Source organism: Hevea brasiliensis, chromosome 14, assembly GCF_030052815.1.
Source record: "Hevea brasiliensis isolate MT/VB/25A 57/8 chromosome 14, ASM3005281v1, whole genome shotgun sequence".
NCBI lineage: Eukaryota > Viridiplantae > Streptophyta > Magnoliopsida > Malpighiales > Euphorbiaceae > Hevea > Hevea brasiliensis.
This window is the reverse complement of record NC_079506.1, coordinates 59,641,527-59,658,081: the sequence shown is the minus strand read 5'-3', so window position 1 is coordinate 59,658,081 and position 16,555 is coordinate 59,641,527. Positions and strand designations below refer to the sequence as shown.

The following is a 16,555-nucleotide window of genomic DNA, read 5'->3' as shown; positions in this document are numbered from 1 at the left end:
TCGATGAAGAGTTCAGATCGACATTCGCAACTTTTAGATTCACTTTTCAAAATGGGAGTTCGGGAGAGAGTCCTTACCCTAATTCTCTTAGCTAAAATTCTGATAAAATATGTTAAGAGATCAGGAGAGAGTCCTTACCCGAATTCTCTTAGCTAAAATTCTGATAAAATATCTTAAGAGATCGAGAGAGAGTCCTTACCCGAATTCTCTTAGTCAAAATTCTAATAAAATATCTTAAGAGATCGGGAGAGAGTCCTTACCCAAATTCTCTTAGCTAAAGTTCTAATCAAAATATTTTAAGAGATCAGGAGAGAGTCCTTACCCAAATTCTCTTAGCTAAAGTTCTAATAAAAATATTTTAAGAGATTGGGGGAGAGTCCTTACCCGAATTCTCTTAGCTAAAATTCTAATAAAAATATTTTACGATATCGGAGGTGGGGTGCCTAACACCTTTCCCACCCGTGAACGGACCCTAAATCTAGAACATCTATTTTAGAAGTGGTTTTATAAATTTTTAAATCTTTATTTTTTCTAATGGTTTCCTTTAATTTCCCTTAAAATTAAAGTGGTGACTCCTTACTTTTTCCACTTTGGTGAGAATCGTTCGGTGATCGCAAGACCCTTGCAACAGTATTATGAATCTAAAAGCTGTATCCTTTTTTATTTGTAAATGAAAGAAAAAAATTTTTTGAATGATGATTTATTTAATTATGTTATATATTTGCCACAGGTGAATTTAACAGGTTAAAAATCGCGATTTAGCAAAATTTCAGCCGTAACCACGCGAATTTTCCGCAAAATAAAATAAAATAATTTCTTAGAATTATAGAATGTCTAATTAATTTTTCAACTAATGTCTCCACCTTTTTGCAATAATTTAACTTAAAAATAAATTTGTTTTGCTAAAATCCCTTGTAGTATATTTAATTGATTATTAGTAGGCGAAGTGCGATAATTTATTAGGTATACTACGGCATCATATCATATCTTACAGAGGGTAAGGTGTGACACACTTTACATGGGTCGTGTAAACATACCACAAACCCATGTAACTTGCTGCCATGAGAAAACCAAAGAAGTCAAAGAAGAAACAAAGTACACTGGCCGTGTAACACGACCTGTGTAACCTGTGGAGAACCGTGTAATATTCTGCCTAGCAAAGCTTGAAGAATTCCTAGAAGAACAGCAAAACACGGGCCGTGTAATTGGACCCATGTAACTGGCTAAGACCTGTGTAATCTTCTGTCCAAATACGAGATGCAGCTTCAAGTTCCAGTAAGATACACAGCCATGGGCTTTGTAGTGGCACGCGGGCCGTGTATCAGCCAACAGCTAGTTTCCCGATTTGATTTCAGCTCCAGTTTTTACACTCAAAATAGACTTTTGATGCCTTGAGGACTCTAAAAACCTAACCCTAGGACACTGGATACAAATAGAAGTAGTAGAAAACAGAGAAAGGATTTCGAATTCAATCACTGCATACATCTTCATTATTCTTTTTAAGCTGTCTTGAAGAACAGTGCATTAGCATCAAAGAGGAGCCCTCGGCCAAAGTTTCACAAGTTCAAAGCTACAAATTCTCTTCGATTCTTTTATTCTATTTCTTTAGGCTGCTTTTATGTTTTTTTATTTCACTTTTGTTATATTTGCTAAACTTACCATTAGTGAGTAGTTTCTTTATTCTGAAATTAGGAGAGTAATACTTGTAATCATTATTATGGACAAATATTTAATTTTATCTATTGGATTTGAGTTTTGCTCTTTGATTTAATGTTCTGTATTCTTAACGCATGCTATGTGCCATTACCCAATTAGACATGTTATAAGATACCAATTGAAGAACTGAAAGGTGAAGGTTAGTATTAGAAAATTGGAGTATTAAACTTAGGAAATCTGAGCTAGAGATAGGCTGAAATCCTTCGTGGAATTCCATAATTAATCACAGATCTTAAAGGGTTTTTATTAAGACTAATCACCAACCAAAGTAAGGTTTAGCTCTAATTGAAATACAACTTAAGTGCCTTGAGAGAGGACCTAGGATACCCTAGGATTAATTTCCATCAAAGCAATGATCCTCAATCCAATGAATATACAAGATTAAATCCATAATAAGGTTAAAGTGTGAAATCTTAATTCTGGAATTGTTTCATTAGATTGTTTCATTTTAAGTTCATTGTTCTCCTAGTTTTTAGTGCTTAAGATAAATTAGATTCACACTTCCATTATATTCGGTAGCCTAAACAGTCATAATTACTGTGTAACTTGGTACTTGCTAATTAAATTTCTCATGGGACGATACTATACTCACTACTTTATTACTTATTAGCGATCCGTGCACTTGCAGGGTTGTAAAACCAGCAAACAAGTTTTTGAGGACAAGAAATGATATATCCATAACATAGCCTCAAAGATTAGATAGAATATCTCCTCCACCAGAGAGATATGGTTTTCTTCATGAGAATAAATAAGAGTTGTTTGTTCATGAGAAAATGGATCATGGTGATGATACAATGACCTATGAAGAAGCTATATCGGATATAGACTCGTCAACATGGATTGAAGCAATAAAATCTAAAATGGATTCCATGTATAAGAATCGAGTTTGGAATCTTGCTAACCCTCCTAAAGGTATTGTACTAATAGGGAATAAATGGGTTTTCAAGAAGAAAATTGATTTTGATGGAAAGTTAAAGACCTACAAAGCAAGGCTAGTTGCGAAAGAGTTTCGCTAAAGGCAGGGGGTCGATTATGAAGAGACCTTCTCGCCTGTAGCCATGCTTAAATCTATTAGGATTTTATTAGCTATAGCAGCATACTATGACTATGACTATGAGATTTGACAAATGGATATCAAAACTGCTTTCCTCAATGGATACATAAAGGAAAACATATTCACGGAACAACCTAGGGGTTTTGAATCCCAAGATCATTCCAAAGTATGCAAGCTTAAACGATCTATTTATGGTATTAAACAGGCTTCGAGGAGCTGGAACATTCATTTTGATGAAGCCATTAAATCTTTTAGTTTTATCAAAAATAAGGATGAGCCATAGGTTTACAAGAAGGTTAGTGGGAGTGCAATCATTTTCCTTATCTTGTGTGTGGATGATATCTTATTAATAGGTAATGATGTCGGTATGCTCACTACTATAAAACTCTGGTCGTCAAATACTTTCTCCATGAAAGACTTAGCAGAAGTAACCTATATTCTGGGCATTCGCATCTATAGAGATAGATAAAAAAGAATAATAGATTTATCCCAAAGTCTATACTTGGATAAAGTGTTAAAGAGATTTAAAATGCTTGATTCCAAGACAGGATTATTACCAGTAAGGTATGGTATCCACCTTTCCAAAGAATTGTCTCCAAAGACACCTGAGGAAAGAGAGAAAATAGCTAGGATTCCTTATGCTTAAGTATTTTAAAGCCTTATGTATGCAATATTGTGTACGAGGCCGGATATCTTATATGCAATTAGTTTGACTAGCAGATTTCAATCTAATTCAAGTTTGAAATACTGAATTGCTGTAAAAAATATCCTTAAGTACTTGAGAAGGACTAAGGATTTAGTCTTGATATATGGAGGAGGTGATCTCCAATTAGATGGTTTTACAGATTCTGATTTTCAATCAGACGTGGATGATAGAAAGTCTATCTTTGATTTTGTGTTCATATGTAATGGAGGCGCAGTTAGCTGGAAGAGTTCCAAGCAGAGTATATCTGCTGACTCCACTACAAAGGTCAAGTATATTATTGCATCAGATGCTGCAAAGGAAGCTGTTTGAATAAAGAAGTTCGTAATAAAATTTGGAGTGATTCCTTTAATTGAATCACCAATTCCATTATTTTCTGACAACAATGGTGCTGTGATCCAAGCAAAGGAACCTCGATCTCACCAAATATCCAAACACTTAGAAATGTGCTACCACATTATCAGAGAAATAGTTAGGAGAGGTGATGTAGCCATGTAAAAAATAGCATCAGTTTATAATCCAACTGATCCCTTCACCAAGGCCATGACACAAAACCAATTAGACTGACATCTTGAGAAGATGGGTTATAGATTTTGTAATAAATTGCTCTAGTGCAAGTGGGAGATTATTAGTAGTATGTCCTAGAGCATATCATTGTATTGTATCTTATAAACATTTACTTTTCATTTAATGGCAAATATTATTTTCTTTTAAAGTTGAATGGTTTGAATTTAATTAAAAATGTCCTTTAATATCTTATTAGATATTCTATTCTCAAGTTGTTAAGAATATGAGTAACAGAATATTCTAACGCAAGTATTATAAATTTGGTTCGCAATCTAGGATACTTCATTGAACATGACTTATCCGAAAAGATTGTCACTTATGTTTTTTTCCATGGATTAGTATGAGATACTAATATGATGGAATGGTGAGTCTCATGCCATATGGAAAACATTGTGGGCACTTATACGATAAGTGGGCTGAACCAGTGATATAAGATGACTTGTACATGGGGTTTGCTTTTATCAATACAAAGTTATCTAGATCATAATAGTGCATATAATCTCTTGACCTGAAATAACATAGTTTATCTTGTATATAGGTGGTTTGAGTTTGATACTGCTTTCATGCTTGTACTATGTATGAGTATATGGGCATGTGTTGGCTTCAACTAATTATAAATGGATAGGTGTTAGTGAAGATGGTATCCGTTACCCTAAGCAAATAAGGATAAAATCTTATATCCATTTAATTATTCTTGATGAATTCAAGTTCTTGGTCAGGACAGTCAAACCTAGTCAGAAAAGAGTTTCTGACAGGAAAGTCTTATTAATAAAAAATTAGAATTAAAAGAGGACATATGATTCTAAAAAAAAAGAGTTTGACATGAACCATGACTCTAGCTAGAATTGAGATTTTGTAACAGAGAGATTTTAGTGCATGGTACGTATAATCAAGGTTCATGAATTGGGAAATAATTCATAACTGATTGGAGAGTCATGGTACATTATGCTAGATGTCAATCATGATTTATGAGAACTTAAATGAAAAGGGAATTTCATTTTAAATTTGGAATAGTTTCAATAATATTAAGAAGATAATATTATTCTCATTGCTAATTAGTAATAAACCTAATAAGTTACATACATAAGAGCACCATGATCAAAGTAAGATTAGTTTAATTAATTAATTAAATGATTTAATTAATTAATTGAATTAATAAATTTAGCTTGTAATTAGATTACAAAGTCCCTAGCATGACTTGAAACTAAATTTACCAATGGAGGTGTTCAAGCTAATATTTAAAGTATTTAAATACAATCTTAAATAATCAAGCTTATGGAAGATTATGGACTTGGTCAAATTTTGATAATTTTGACCATGTTGACTTGGTCAAAAATGGGAGGAAAATGTCTAATTAATTAATGGTTAATTAATTAATTAATTAATTAATATTTAGAATACTAATTAATCTTACTTTCTTAATTAAGATTAAGGCATGGCTGGACCAATCATATGATGAAAACACATTCAAAGGTTGAATGGTTATTGGACACTTGTCAATTTAATTTTAATTAAGTAAATTAAAGTGAATAAAAGGAAAATGGAAGAAGACAAATTTAATATTCTTCTTCTTCCTTCTTGGCCAACTCATTCCTCTCACCATAAAAAAAAATTCTTCTTCCTTCTTTCTTGTTTGATTCAAGAATATTAAGTGTTAATACTCTTGAATTAATAGTTAAGAAAGTGTTTCTTACTACTTCCAAAGAAGAAAGCCTAGAAAAACCTTTCTCTTATTTTTTTTCCAAGTTTGGACGAACCATAAGGAAGCACAAGGAGAAGATTTTGGTTTATCAAAGTGCTTTGATCAAGGAGCTTGTGTGAACAAGCTAGAGAGTCAATATTTGGTGGCTTCACTATCCGGATTGGAGGTGGAATTTTTTATTTTGCACCTATTTGGGTGAGTTTTCCCTAAAACCCTAACTTGTTAGACTTTTCGAATTTTGTTTCCTAATGACAATTTGGTATGCTAGCAACTGAGAAATCATGTTTTATGACCAAAGCTAAGTGTTTTGTAATAGTATAAAATGTTTATCTCTTATATGAAATTTAGGGTTATATAATTTAAAAATTGCTAACCTTGCACCCTATTGGGCCCTGAGGTTCATTTTTTTTTTTCACCACAGTCTTATAAGTTGAATTAATCACATTTAATTTTTCTCATTCTATCTTAGAATATCCATTCGTTCAAATTTGATTTGCTTCTATTTCCATTTTTAGTAAGTGGCCTGGCTTTTTCCAACTGTTCAGAAGCTCCCTCGCGTAATTTTTCTGAATTTCAAATAATATCCAAAATCCTATGTTTTCAATTATCTAATAAATCACTTAATACTCCATTTCTAAAAAAAAATCAATACACCAAGGATTACACTTAGATTTATTAGATTTGTTGCTAAAATATCAGTATCAAACCCAAAACTTCTAGTGGATGACCAGTGACCCAAGGAAATGAAAGAATCGGTTACATTTTTCATATGATCTCCTCTTTGCTTATAGACAATAGACATGCTAATTATCTTTTTTTTTCCTTATTCTATATATTTTATTTCTATATTTTATTTATTTATATTTATTTTATTTTTATTTTATATAAGTATATGTTATTGTTTATCATTGCTCTTGTTTTTTCTTTTTTTTTATTCTATTTCTAAATAGAGTAAAAAAAATAATCAATTTATATTTGAATTATAAATACATTTTTTTTTCAATTTTCAATTTAAAATCTCTAATAACATACATTAGTTTTTTCCTACATATTATTCTTGTGACGCCCCTTACCCGTCTACAGTGTAACCGAGTAAAGTGTGCCATATTCGGTGCCGTAGCACCCTATCTTGTCTCGTCTTATACCGTATTAATTTAAATTCCATGTATTTGTATTATCCCATATGTTAAATTTTTTTTTATCACATCCTATTTTTGTGGAGACCCAGACAGAGTCTCCTCTGTTATATTAGCGTATGGTGGGTTTTATTATTTACCTGTTAAAGCAGTTCATATTCATCTCATTTTCCATATGCTATATCATATCATCATAATTCTCATAATCATTTCAAGTAAATAAAATATTTCATTTCATTCATATAAAATCAAGTACAATATTTACAAACTATTTACAATCTCAAAATTTAATTACATTATATACTTATGTACAATGAACAAAATACAAAAGCTAAATACACATGGGCCCTACAAAAAAAAATGGACTGCTGAGGTGACACGTCCTGCTACTGCAAATCTACAAAAAAAAAAAATGAACAAAATACAAAAGCTAAATACACCAGTACCTATGCGATGAAAAAACCAACGCGCTAAGCATAACCCTTAGTGGTGCATAAAATAAAGGGAAATAAACTAAATAATTAAAGATAATTATTATATGTATAATTGCATAAGGAAATGTAAATTCTATAAATTTTTAGTCATTTACATGTTTATTGACTTTGAGAGCAAAAAAATTTATCAGGATCTTTTCTATTCACTTATTCCATATTTAGTCTTATTACTCATATCTGTGATCTCTTCATGTACTGATTCAATTTTAAAGCTTATTTGATACGGTTTCTACCCTTAGTAATTGATTCCACTAAGAAGAAAGACCAAAGGACCGTCTTCAAAACAAGACAAGAAACTCCCTTGAACCTTCAACCCTTCACCTTGAAGATGGAGAACTGAAAATATAATTCCCAATAAAGACAGCCAAGAACAAGACCAATTCACCTATGCTGATGAACAGCCTTGAACATATAATAAAACTTAACAAATCAAGGCAAGAATTTGCTAAGAAAAATAGAGAGAGTTCTAAGAAGAACTTTGAAGCAAAGCTCCAGCAATTGTGCTCAAAAAATTACCATATGAATTCTGTTCCCAAAATGAAACAAAAGAAGGCAGAAATATGGGTTGGTGTTATCAAGACATTTCAATAACCATGGGACATGTGAAAGTCTTGGTTAATACACCAATCTCTCCTAAAAAAAGATACAAAGTTCAAACATTAATACGAAGGTCAGATTTGGCAGGCTACAATTGAGAGACAATCTGAAAAGAGATGTTTTGTCTTAAAGCTGAAAGTAGTAACTTTGCTTTTCCTATAAAAAGTTGAAGCATGGCTGGAGCTCTTGGACAAAGTTATGGCTTCCAATCTTTGCAAAATGGACAAAAGCATCTTCAAAAGGTAGGTGGAGATGGGCTACCAATTGTGCTGCCACCTAGGCACTCCACTTGGATGCCACATTGGATGCCAACTAGGATGGACTTGCTGACGTGGCTGCCACATGTATGCCAACTTGGACGGATGCCACTTGGTCTCTTGGCTCCTCAAATATGCAAAGGAATGTACAGCAAGGTTGGCTTCTCTCTTCCATGTGCAAACCGAATACTTGCAAGAGGTTGGACTTGGTGATGTGCTTATGCACCAAGCCTTGAAGCTTCTTAGCCATTGCTCTAGTTATTGGCCCTTGATGTGCAATTAGTGTAACCGGTTCCTCATCATCCTCTCCCTCTTCGAAAGAATTCGTCCTCAAATTGTCATCATCTGCATAGAAAGGAGCAAGATCAGTCACATTAAATGTAGCACTTACACCATACTCACCTGGAAGGTTTATCTTGTATGCATTGGCATTAATTCTCTCTAGCACTTCAAAAGGTCCATCACTCTTAGGCTGAAGTTTTGATTTCCTTTGTGTAGGAAACCTCTCCTTTCTCAAATGAACCCATACAAGATCACCAGGTTGGAACACCATCTTCTTTCTTCCCTTGTTAGCTTGGGCTGCCCTCCTCCCATTCACTTTCTCCATTTGTTGCTTTGCTTTTTGATGCATTTGTTTCACCATTTCAGCTTTCCTTTTGCCATCTAAACTAGCAAGCTCATTAGTAGGCAAAGGCAACAAATCTAAAGGAGTTAGTGGATTAAAACCATATACAAGTTCAAAGGGTGAATAACCAGTAGATGAATGCATAGACCTGTTGTATGCAAATTCTATGAATGGTATGCTCTCCTCCCAAGCTTTCAAGTTTTGTTTAATCATTGCACGTAGAAGAGTGCCCACGGTCCTATTGATAACTTCTGTTTGCCCATCCGTTTATGGATGGCAAGTGGTGGAGAAACAAAGTTTTGTTCCTAATTTTCCCCACAAGACTTTCCAAAAATGGCTTAGAAATTTCACATCCCTATCATTAACAATTGTTCTAGGAATGCCATGCAATCTAACTATCTCCTTAAAGAACAAAGAAGCAATGTAAGATGCATCGTCAGTCTTGTGACATGGTATGAAATGAGCCATCTTGGAAAAACGATCAACAACAACAAAAATATTATCATGGCCTTTCTTTGTCCTAGGTAAACCCAAAATGAAATCCATGGATAAATCTACCCAAGGTTCACTAGGAACACTCAATGGCATGTATAGACCATGTGGCCTTACTTTGGACTTTGCCTACATGCAAGTCACACATCTAGCACACACTCTCTCTACATCCCTCTTCATGTGTGGCCAATAAAAATGTTTCTTTAAAATTTCTAAGGTCTTTGCAACCCCAAAATGTCCCATTAAACTACCAGCATGTGATTCTTTAACAAGCAACTCTCTAATTGAGCATTTAGGCACACATAATTTATTTTCCCTAAACAAGAAACCATTATGCCTATAGAATTTATCATATGCAGCATGTTCACAAAAGGAAAACACTTTCCCAAAGTCATCATCATTAGCATACATTTCTTTCACATGTTCGAAGCCTAAAAGTCTAGCGTCAAGCATGGAAAGTAAAGTGTACCTCCTTGAAAGTGCATCAGCCACCACATTCTCTTTGCCTTGCTTGTATTGAATCACATATGGGAAACCTTCAATGAATTCACTCCACTTGGCATGGTGCTTGTTGAGCTTGTTCTACCCCTTTAAGTACTTGAGTGACTCATGGTCACTATGAATGACAAACTCCTTCGGCCACAAGTAGTGTTGCCAAGTCTCAAGTGCACGCACCAGAGCATACATCTCTTTGTCATAAGTGGAGTAGTTCAATGTAGCCCCACTTAGCTTCTCACTGAAGTAGGCAATCGGTCTCCTTTCCTGCTTCAAAAAAGCTCCAATACCCACTCCAAAGGCATCACATTCAATCTCAAAAGTTTTAGAAAAATCAGGTAAAGTAAGTAAAGGTGCAGAACACAATTTCTCCTTATGTGAATTAAATGCATGCTCTTGTTCTTCCCCCCACTTGAATCCCACATTCTTTTTTACAACTTCATTTAAGGGTGCGGCTATGGTACTAAAGTCCTTTACAAATCTCCTATAAAAACTAGCCAGCCCATGGAAGCTCCTCACATCACTCATGGACTTAGGTGTAGGCCACTCTCTAATGGCTTTTACCTTGTCCTCATCAACTTCAATTCCCTTGCCACTCACCACAAATCCTAAGAAAATAACTTTGTCCATACAGAAAGTGCATTTCTTAAGATTGGCATACAAGTGCTCTTTTCTCAACACCGCAAAATCTTGTCTCAAGTGCAGCAAATGATCATGCATATTTTGGCTATATACTAGGATATCATCAAAATACACTACAATAAATTTTCCTAGGAAAGCACGCAACACATGGTTCATAAGCCTCATAAATGTACTAGGTGCATTAGTTAATCCAAATGGCATGACTAACCATTCATATAGTCCATATTGAGTCTTAAAGGCAGTTTTCCATTCATCTCCTAATTTCATGCGAATTTGGTGATAACCACTCTTTAAGTCAATTGTAGAAAACATGCATGCACCATGCAACTCATCAAGCATATCATCAAGTCTAGGTATGGGATGTCTATACTTTACAGTGATTTTGTTGATTGCTCTGCAATCCACACACATGCGCATACTCCCATCTTTCTTAGGCACCAAAAGAACAAGTATGGCACATGGGCTCATGCTCTCCCCAACATGGCCTTTTGCTAGAAGCTCCTCCACTTGTCTTTGAAGTTCCTTAGCCTCTTTCGGATTGGTTCTATAGGCTGGCCTATTTGGGATTACAGCTCCAGGCACAAAATCTATTTGGTGCTCTATGCCTCTAATTAGTGGTAGCCCATTAGGTATTTCTTGAGGGAAGACATCTTCAAACTCCTGCAATAAGGGCAAAGCACAACTAGGAATGGATTGGTCAAGGTTAGAAACATTGGTCTAAGCTCCCTTACAAATTAGCAAAGCCATTGGCATACTAGAAAAATATGCAGTCCTCACATCCTTGGCTTTTGCTAGCAAACTGACTTTATTCTCTCCACTCTTCTCACAACTCTCCTTTTGCCCCGAGCCCTTTCCTTTTGGTTTCACTCTTTTGGAATTTTCTCTCTTCTCTTTCTCTTCCTCATTTTTCCCTCTTACTTTTTCCTCTCTTTCTTTTCTTTCTTTCTCTTTTTGCACTCTTAGCTCGGCCTCTATTTGTTATTGCTCATTCATGGTCTGTTTTATCCTTAATTGATCTTTAAAAGCTTGTGTGGGTGATAATGCTGCTAAAGTAACCCTTCGTCCATCATGATCAAAGGAGTACCTATTCCTAAATCCATCATACACTACCTTCCTATCATATTGCCATGGTCTCCCTAGCAAAATATGTCCAGCTTGCATTGGCACCACATCACACAACACCTCATCCTTATACCTTCCAATAGAAAAAGCCAACATCACTTGCTTGTTCACCTTAATTTCCCCACAGTCATTCAGCCATTGCAACTTGTATGGTCTAGGATGCTTGATGGTGCGCATGCCAAGCTTCGCAACCATGAGTGTGCTGGCAACATTCACACAACTACCACTATCTACAATCATGCTACAAGTTTTACCATTCAGCAAGCATCTAGTGTGGAAAATATTTTCCCTTTGTAGTGCATCTCCCTCTTCTTCCTTTGCTTGTGCACTTAGTGCACGCCTAACCACCAGAATATTTCCTCCCACGGCATGCTCTACATCACTAGCTTCCTCCAAAGGAGGCATACTCTCACTAGTATCATCATCATCAACATCATCATCTTTTGATTCGATCTCCCCATTCGGCCTCATCACCATCACCCTCTTGTTAGGACATTGAGATGCATAATATCCCTTCCCTAGGCACCTAAAACATTGGATATCCCTAGTTCTCCCACTGGAGGTATTCTGTCCCTTGCCTTTCTTAGTCACACTAGGCTTTTCTCCACCCCTAGTCTCCTCTTTCTTTTCCTTAGAAACAGCCTTGGAATCACTAGTTTCACCCTTCTTCCAATTCGGTTTCCATGGAGCATTGTTGCCCAAATTCATACCTACACCCATTTTGAATGCTTTTTTCTTCTTTAGTTGTTTTTCTATCTTGATTACCATATTTAACATGTCATCAAGCTCTACATAGTGCTGTAGCTCCACTATGTTGGCAATATCAAGATTCAGCCCCTTTAGGAACCTAGCCATAGTGGCTTCCCTATCCTCCTCTACATTGGCTCTTATTATAGCCATCTCCATCTCCTTGAAATATTCTTCCACACTTTTGTTTCCTTGCACCAGCCCTTGCAACCTTTGGTGCAACTCCCTATAGTAATGTTGAGGTACAAATCTGTCCCTCATGATTTGCTTCATCTCATCCCAAGTTTCAACACCCCTCATCCCATTTCTCCTTCTTTTAGTGAACAACTATGGCATAATCTGTAAACTCAACTACTGCAAGCTTCACCTTCTTTTCCTCACTATAATTGTGACAATAAAAAATGAGATCCACCTTCCTCTCCCACTCCATATATGCATCCGGATTGGCTTTGCCTTGGAATGGTGGAATTTTCATTTTGATCCCACTAATGTTACCATCCACTCTCCCTCTCCCTCTTGCTTCCTCCTTATTACCTCTTCTCTAGTTTCTGCCTCTACCTCTTCCACCCCTATTACCTCTCATCCCTCTCGGTCTATGGTGGTCATCATGTGTAGCAGAGTGCTGGTCATCCTCTTCATCAGAATCATCATCATTTTCATCCCCCCAATCATCTATAGGTGGTGCATTGTTCACTCTAGATCCCCTAGCCCTATTCTGCCCCTCATTTGTGTTTTGTCTACCATTCCCACTATTCTGCTCAATTCTTTCAATTCGGTCAGCTAGGTTGCTCAATTGTCTACCAATTCTTTCCAAATGTTGAACAAGTGCTTGTTGGTAAAAAGGATTATCCATATTAAGTCCACTAGTTTGTTCTTGTGACATTTGTAATACCTGCACAAAAAATTTAGTAAAACAGAAAACAACCTCACAAATTCACTCAATTTTTGGTCACTCAAGTGTTTGTACTCAGTTTATAGGCTTTTACCCTCTTGGAGTTCTTGCCACCCAATGCCTTTTTCCACTCAAGCTCGCTTACCAAGTTCTTGTCAGAACTAATGCAATTCCAGCAAGTTTAAATCAAGTTTTAATATATGTTCAAGCACAAACTCAAGCAAAACGTGTGGAATAAGGGTTTGTTATGACACTTGAAGCAAGAAATGAAGACACCAAGCTCTAGAGCAATGAAGTGAAATAGGAGTCGAAATTAGCTTGCTATTTTTGCCTCTCCCCGAAAAAAAAGGCAAAGTTGGAATTTTGTAAAACTGTTTTAAGGACAGCAACAAGACATGATTTTTGTAGGAAAATCAAGTCTAGAGGTTCCAGAAATCACCTTGAAGTTTTGGACTCCAAATTGGCCTAATAGGTGCTAAATTTGGTTCACCAAGTAAACGGTAGAATTTTTACACCAAATTTGATTTCTAGGCTTAATTTCGCCTACAAAGCACCCCTATGAATTTTTAGAATTTTCTGGGTTGGTTTGGCTATACCTCCCCCAAAACAGCCACCAAATAGAAATATTGAACTTATAATATTCCAGCACTCAAACATACACTTTAGCACCTTTTTTTTTTCTTCTTTCTTTTTGTTCTTTTTTTTTTATATCATGTAACCACACAACATATACATCTAACACTAAACACTTCAACAACACACTTCACAAGACACAAAGATGCAAATAACCAGGTTGTGAGGAAAAGGCTTAAGGTAGGAAACAACACAAATGTGACAAAACTAGGGAAACAAGGACAAATGCAAGAAAGCCTCTAATATACCCTAAGATTAGTAGTATTGAGTGTAAACTCACTACTAAGCCCTGAATATGTTCAGATTTTCTTACAAACACCAGAAAACACAAGGACTTGAATAACCTTCAAGGCTGAAACACAAGGAAGATAAAAGAAGGAGAAAGGAAAAACAAGAATACAACAAAATGGATGACCAACCTGTTTTGAAGAGAGCCTAAGCTCTGATACCAAATGATACGATTTCTACCCTTAGTAACTGATTCCACTAAGAAGAAAGACCAAAGAACCGTCTTCAAAACAAGCCAAGAAACTCCCTTGAACCTTCAACCCTTCACCTTGAAGATGAAGAACTGAAAATATAATTCCCAAGAAAGACAGCCAAGAACAAGACCAATTCACCTATGCTGATGAACAACCTTGAACATATAATAAAACTTAACAAATCAAGGCAAGAATTTGCTAAGAAAAATAGAGAGAGTTCTAAGAAGAACTTTGAAGCAAAGCTCCAGCAATTGTGCTCAAAAAATTACCATATGAATTCTGTTCCCAAAATGAAACAAAAGAAGGCAGAAATATGGGTTGGTGTTGTCAAGACATTTCAACAACCATGGGACATGTGCAAGTCTTGGTTAATACACCAATCTCTCCTAAAAATAAATACAAAGTTCAAACATTAATAGGAAGGTCAGATTTGACAGGCTACAATTAAGAGACAATCTGAAAAGAGATGTTTTGTCTTAAAGCTGAAAGTAGTAACTTTGCTTTTCCTATAAAAAGTTGAAGCATGGCTGGAGCTCTTAGACAAAGTTATGGCTTCCAATCTTTGCAAAATGGACAAAAGCATCTTCAAAAGGTAGGTGGAGATGGGCTGCCAATTGTGCTGCCACCTAGGCACTACACTTGGACGCCACATTGGATGCCAACTAGGATGGACTTGCTGACGTGGCTGCCACATGTATGCCAACTTGGACGGATGCCACTTGGTCTCTTGGCTCCTCAAATATGCAAAGAAATGTACAGCAAGGTTGGCTTTTCTCTTCCATGTCCAAACCGAATACTTGCAAGAGGTTGGACTTGGTGATGTGCTTATGCACCGAGCCTTGAAGCTTCTTAGCCATTGCTCTAGTTATTGGCCCTTGATGTGCAATTGGTGTAACTGGTTCCTCATCATTATTACTCATATCTGTGCCCAAGTAACCTATGACAGACTATAAAGACTGGATACATGAGACTATACTAGTTAAATATCCATATGTTTATCATGTATACATTAGTCATGTCAAGCACAAGACTAGTGGACAGGCATAAAGCCAAAAATCATAATAGGCACAATGGCTAACGGACAGGCATAAAGTTTAAAGAACAACCATATCAAACATATATTATCTATCAATAATTATTTATATAGGCAGTACTGCAATTTGTAGTCTCTAATTGGTATACCAATTGATCCATGCTATATACATAAGTCTAGGTATACTTCAGGCAAGGTAGTATTATTAAGTACTTATAGTTTTATTATTTCATGTCATGTACTATTTGTGTTTCATAGCATTTTCATGTTACTTATGATGAGAAACATAAGTCCCATATACATATTCATGTCACTTTTATGTTTAATAAATCATTTTGATTACTTCCATATCATATACCAAGTCATTTTATGAACCTTTTTCAAGGTCCAGATTTGGGTGTCTTAACTTCATTTAGCATTTTGGTCAAGCTATAGCCATTGTTTGGCCATACTTCCTTCACAGAAGTTGTTCCTCTATGTCTTATCTTTGTTTTTCTTTTTTGAATCATGTCATTTGGAGTTTTAGAACTCAAGTTATGGTTAATTAACCAACACTGGTTCACTATCTCACTCGGGTTCTAGAATCAAGCAGATTCTGGAGTCACATTTTATCTAGTCATTTGCGCATGCTACAATCAATTTTAGGCCTAATGTTCTTCATATGAGTTGTTACCCTATGTCTTAGGGTCACTTAGGTTCAAGAATCACAATTTTTCAGGTCATTTTGGATGAATTATAGTCAATTAACTGGCCTGGACTCCTGAATCCTGTGCCTTCAGGATTTTAGGTTCAGGTCCGTGTATTTGATTCCTATTTTAGGGTTTTTACTCTCAAAATTTGGTAAAAGTTCCTAAATCAAAGTTGAAGCCCTGTTTCTTAGGTTTCCATAATAGTTTGGCTCATCCCATTTGGAGTTTCCTAGTGGGAGATATGGTATAAATACTGTTCTAGGGTCAAGTGACTATTTGGTTCAATTTCAGGATTTGGATGGCTGAATTGTCCTAGAAATTTGTCTAAGTTCCATTGGATTCTGGATTTTGGTCAAAACATCTAAATTGTAGTTCTAGGTCTTATAAAAATTTTAGCTTTGGTTTCACTACATTTGCAGTTTTGTGGACCAAGTTATGAGATTTTTGCAAAAATTGGTCGGGTAGGTCCAAATCCAG

General features: G+C 35.6%; 1 protein-coding gene across 1 annotated transcript; it reads right to left on the bottom strand.

Moving 5' to 3' along the window:
- Positions 1 to 9,118: 9,118 nt before the first annotated feature.
- Positions 9,119 to 12,649, bottom strand: LOC131172962 (uncharacterized). The gene is made up of 4 exons (XM_058134598.1): positions 11,537 to 12,649; positions 10,900 to 11,140; positions 10,019 to 10,446; positions 9,119 to 9,472 (listed from the first exon to the last, which is right to left on the bottom strand). Exons 1-4 carry the CDS (start codon positions 12,647 to 12,649, stop codon positions 9,119 to 9,121), a joined length of 2,136 nt encoding a protein of 711 aa, XP_057990581.1.
- Positions 12,650 to 16,555: the final 3,906 nt, after the last annotated feature.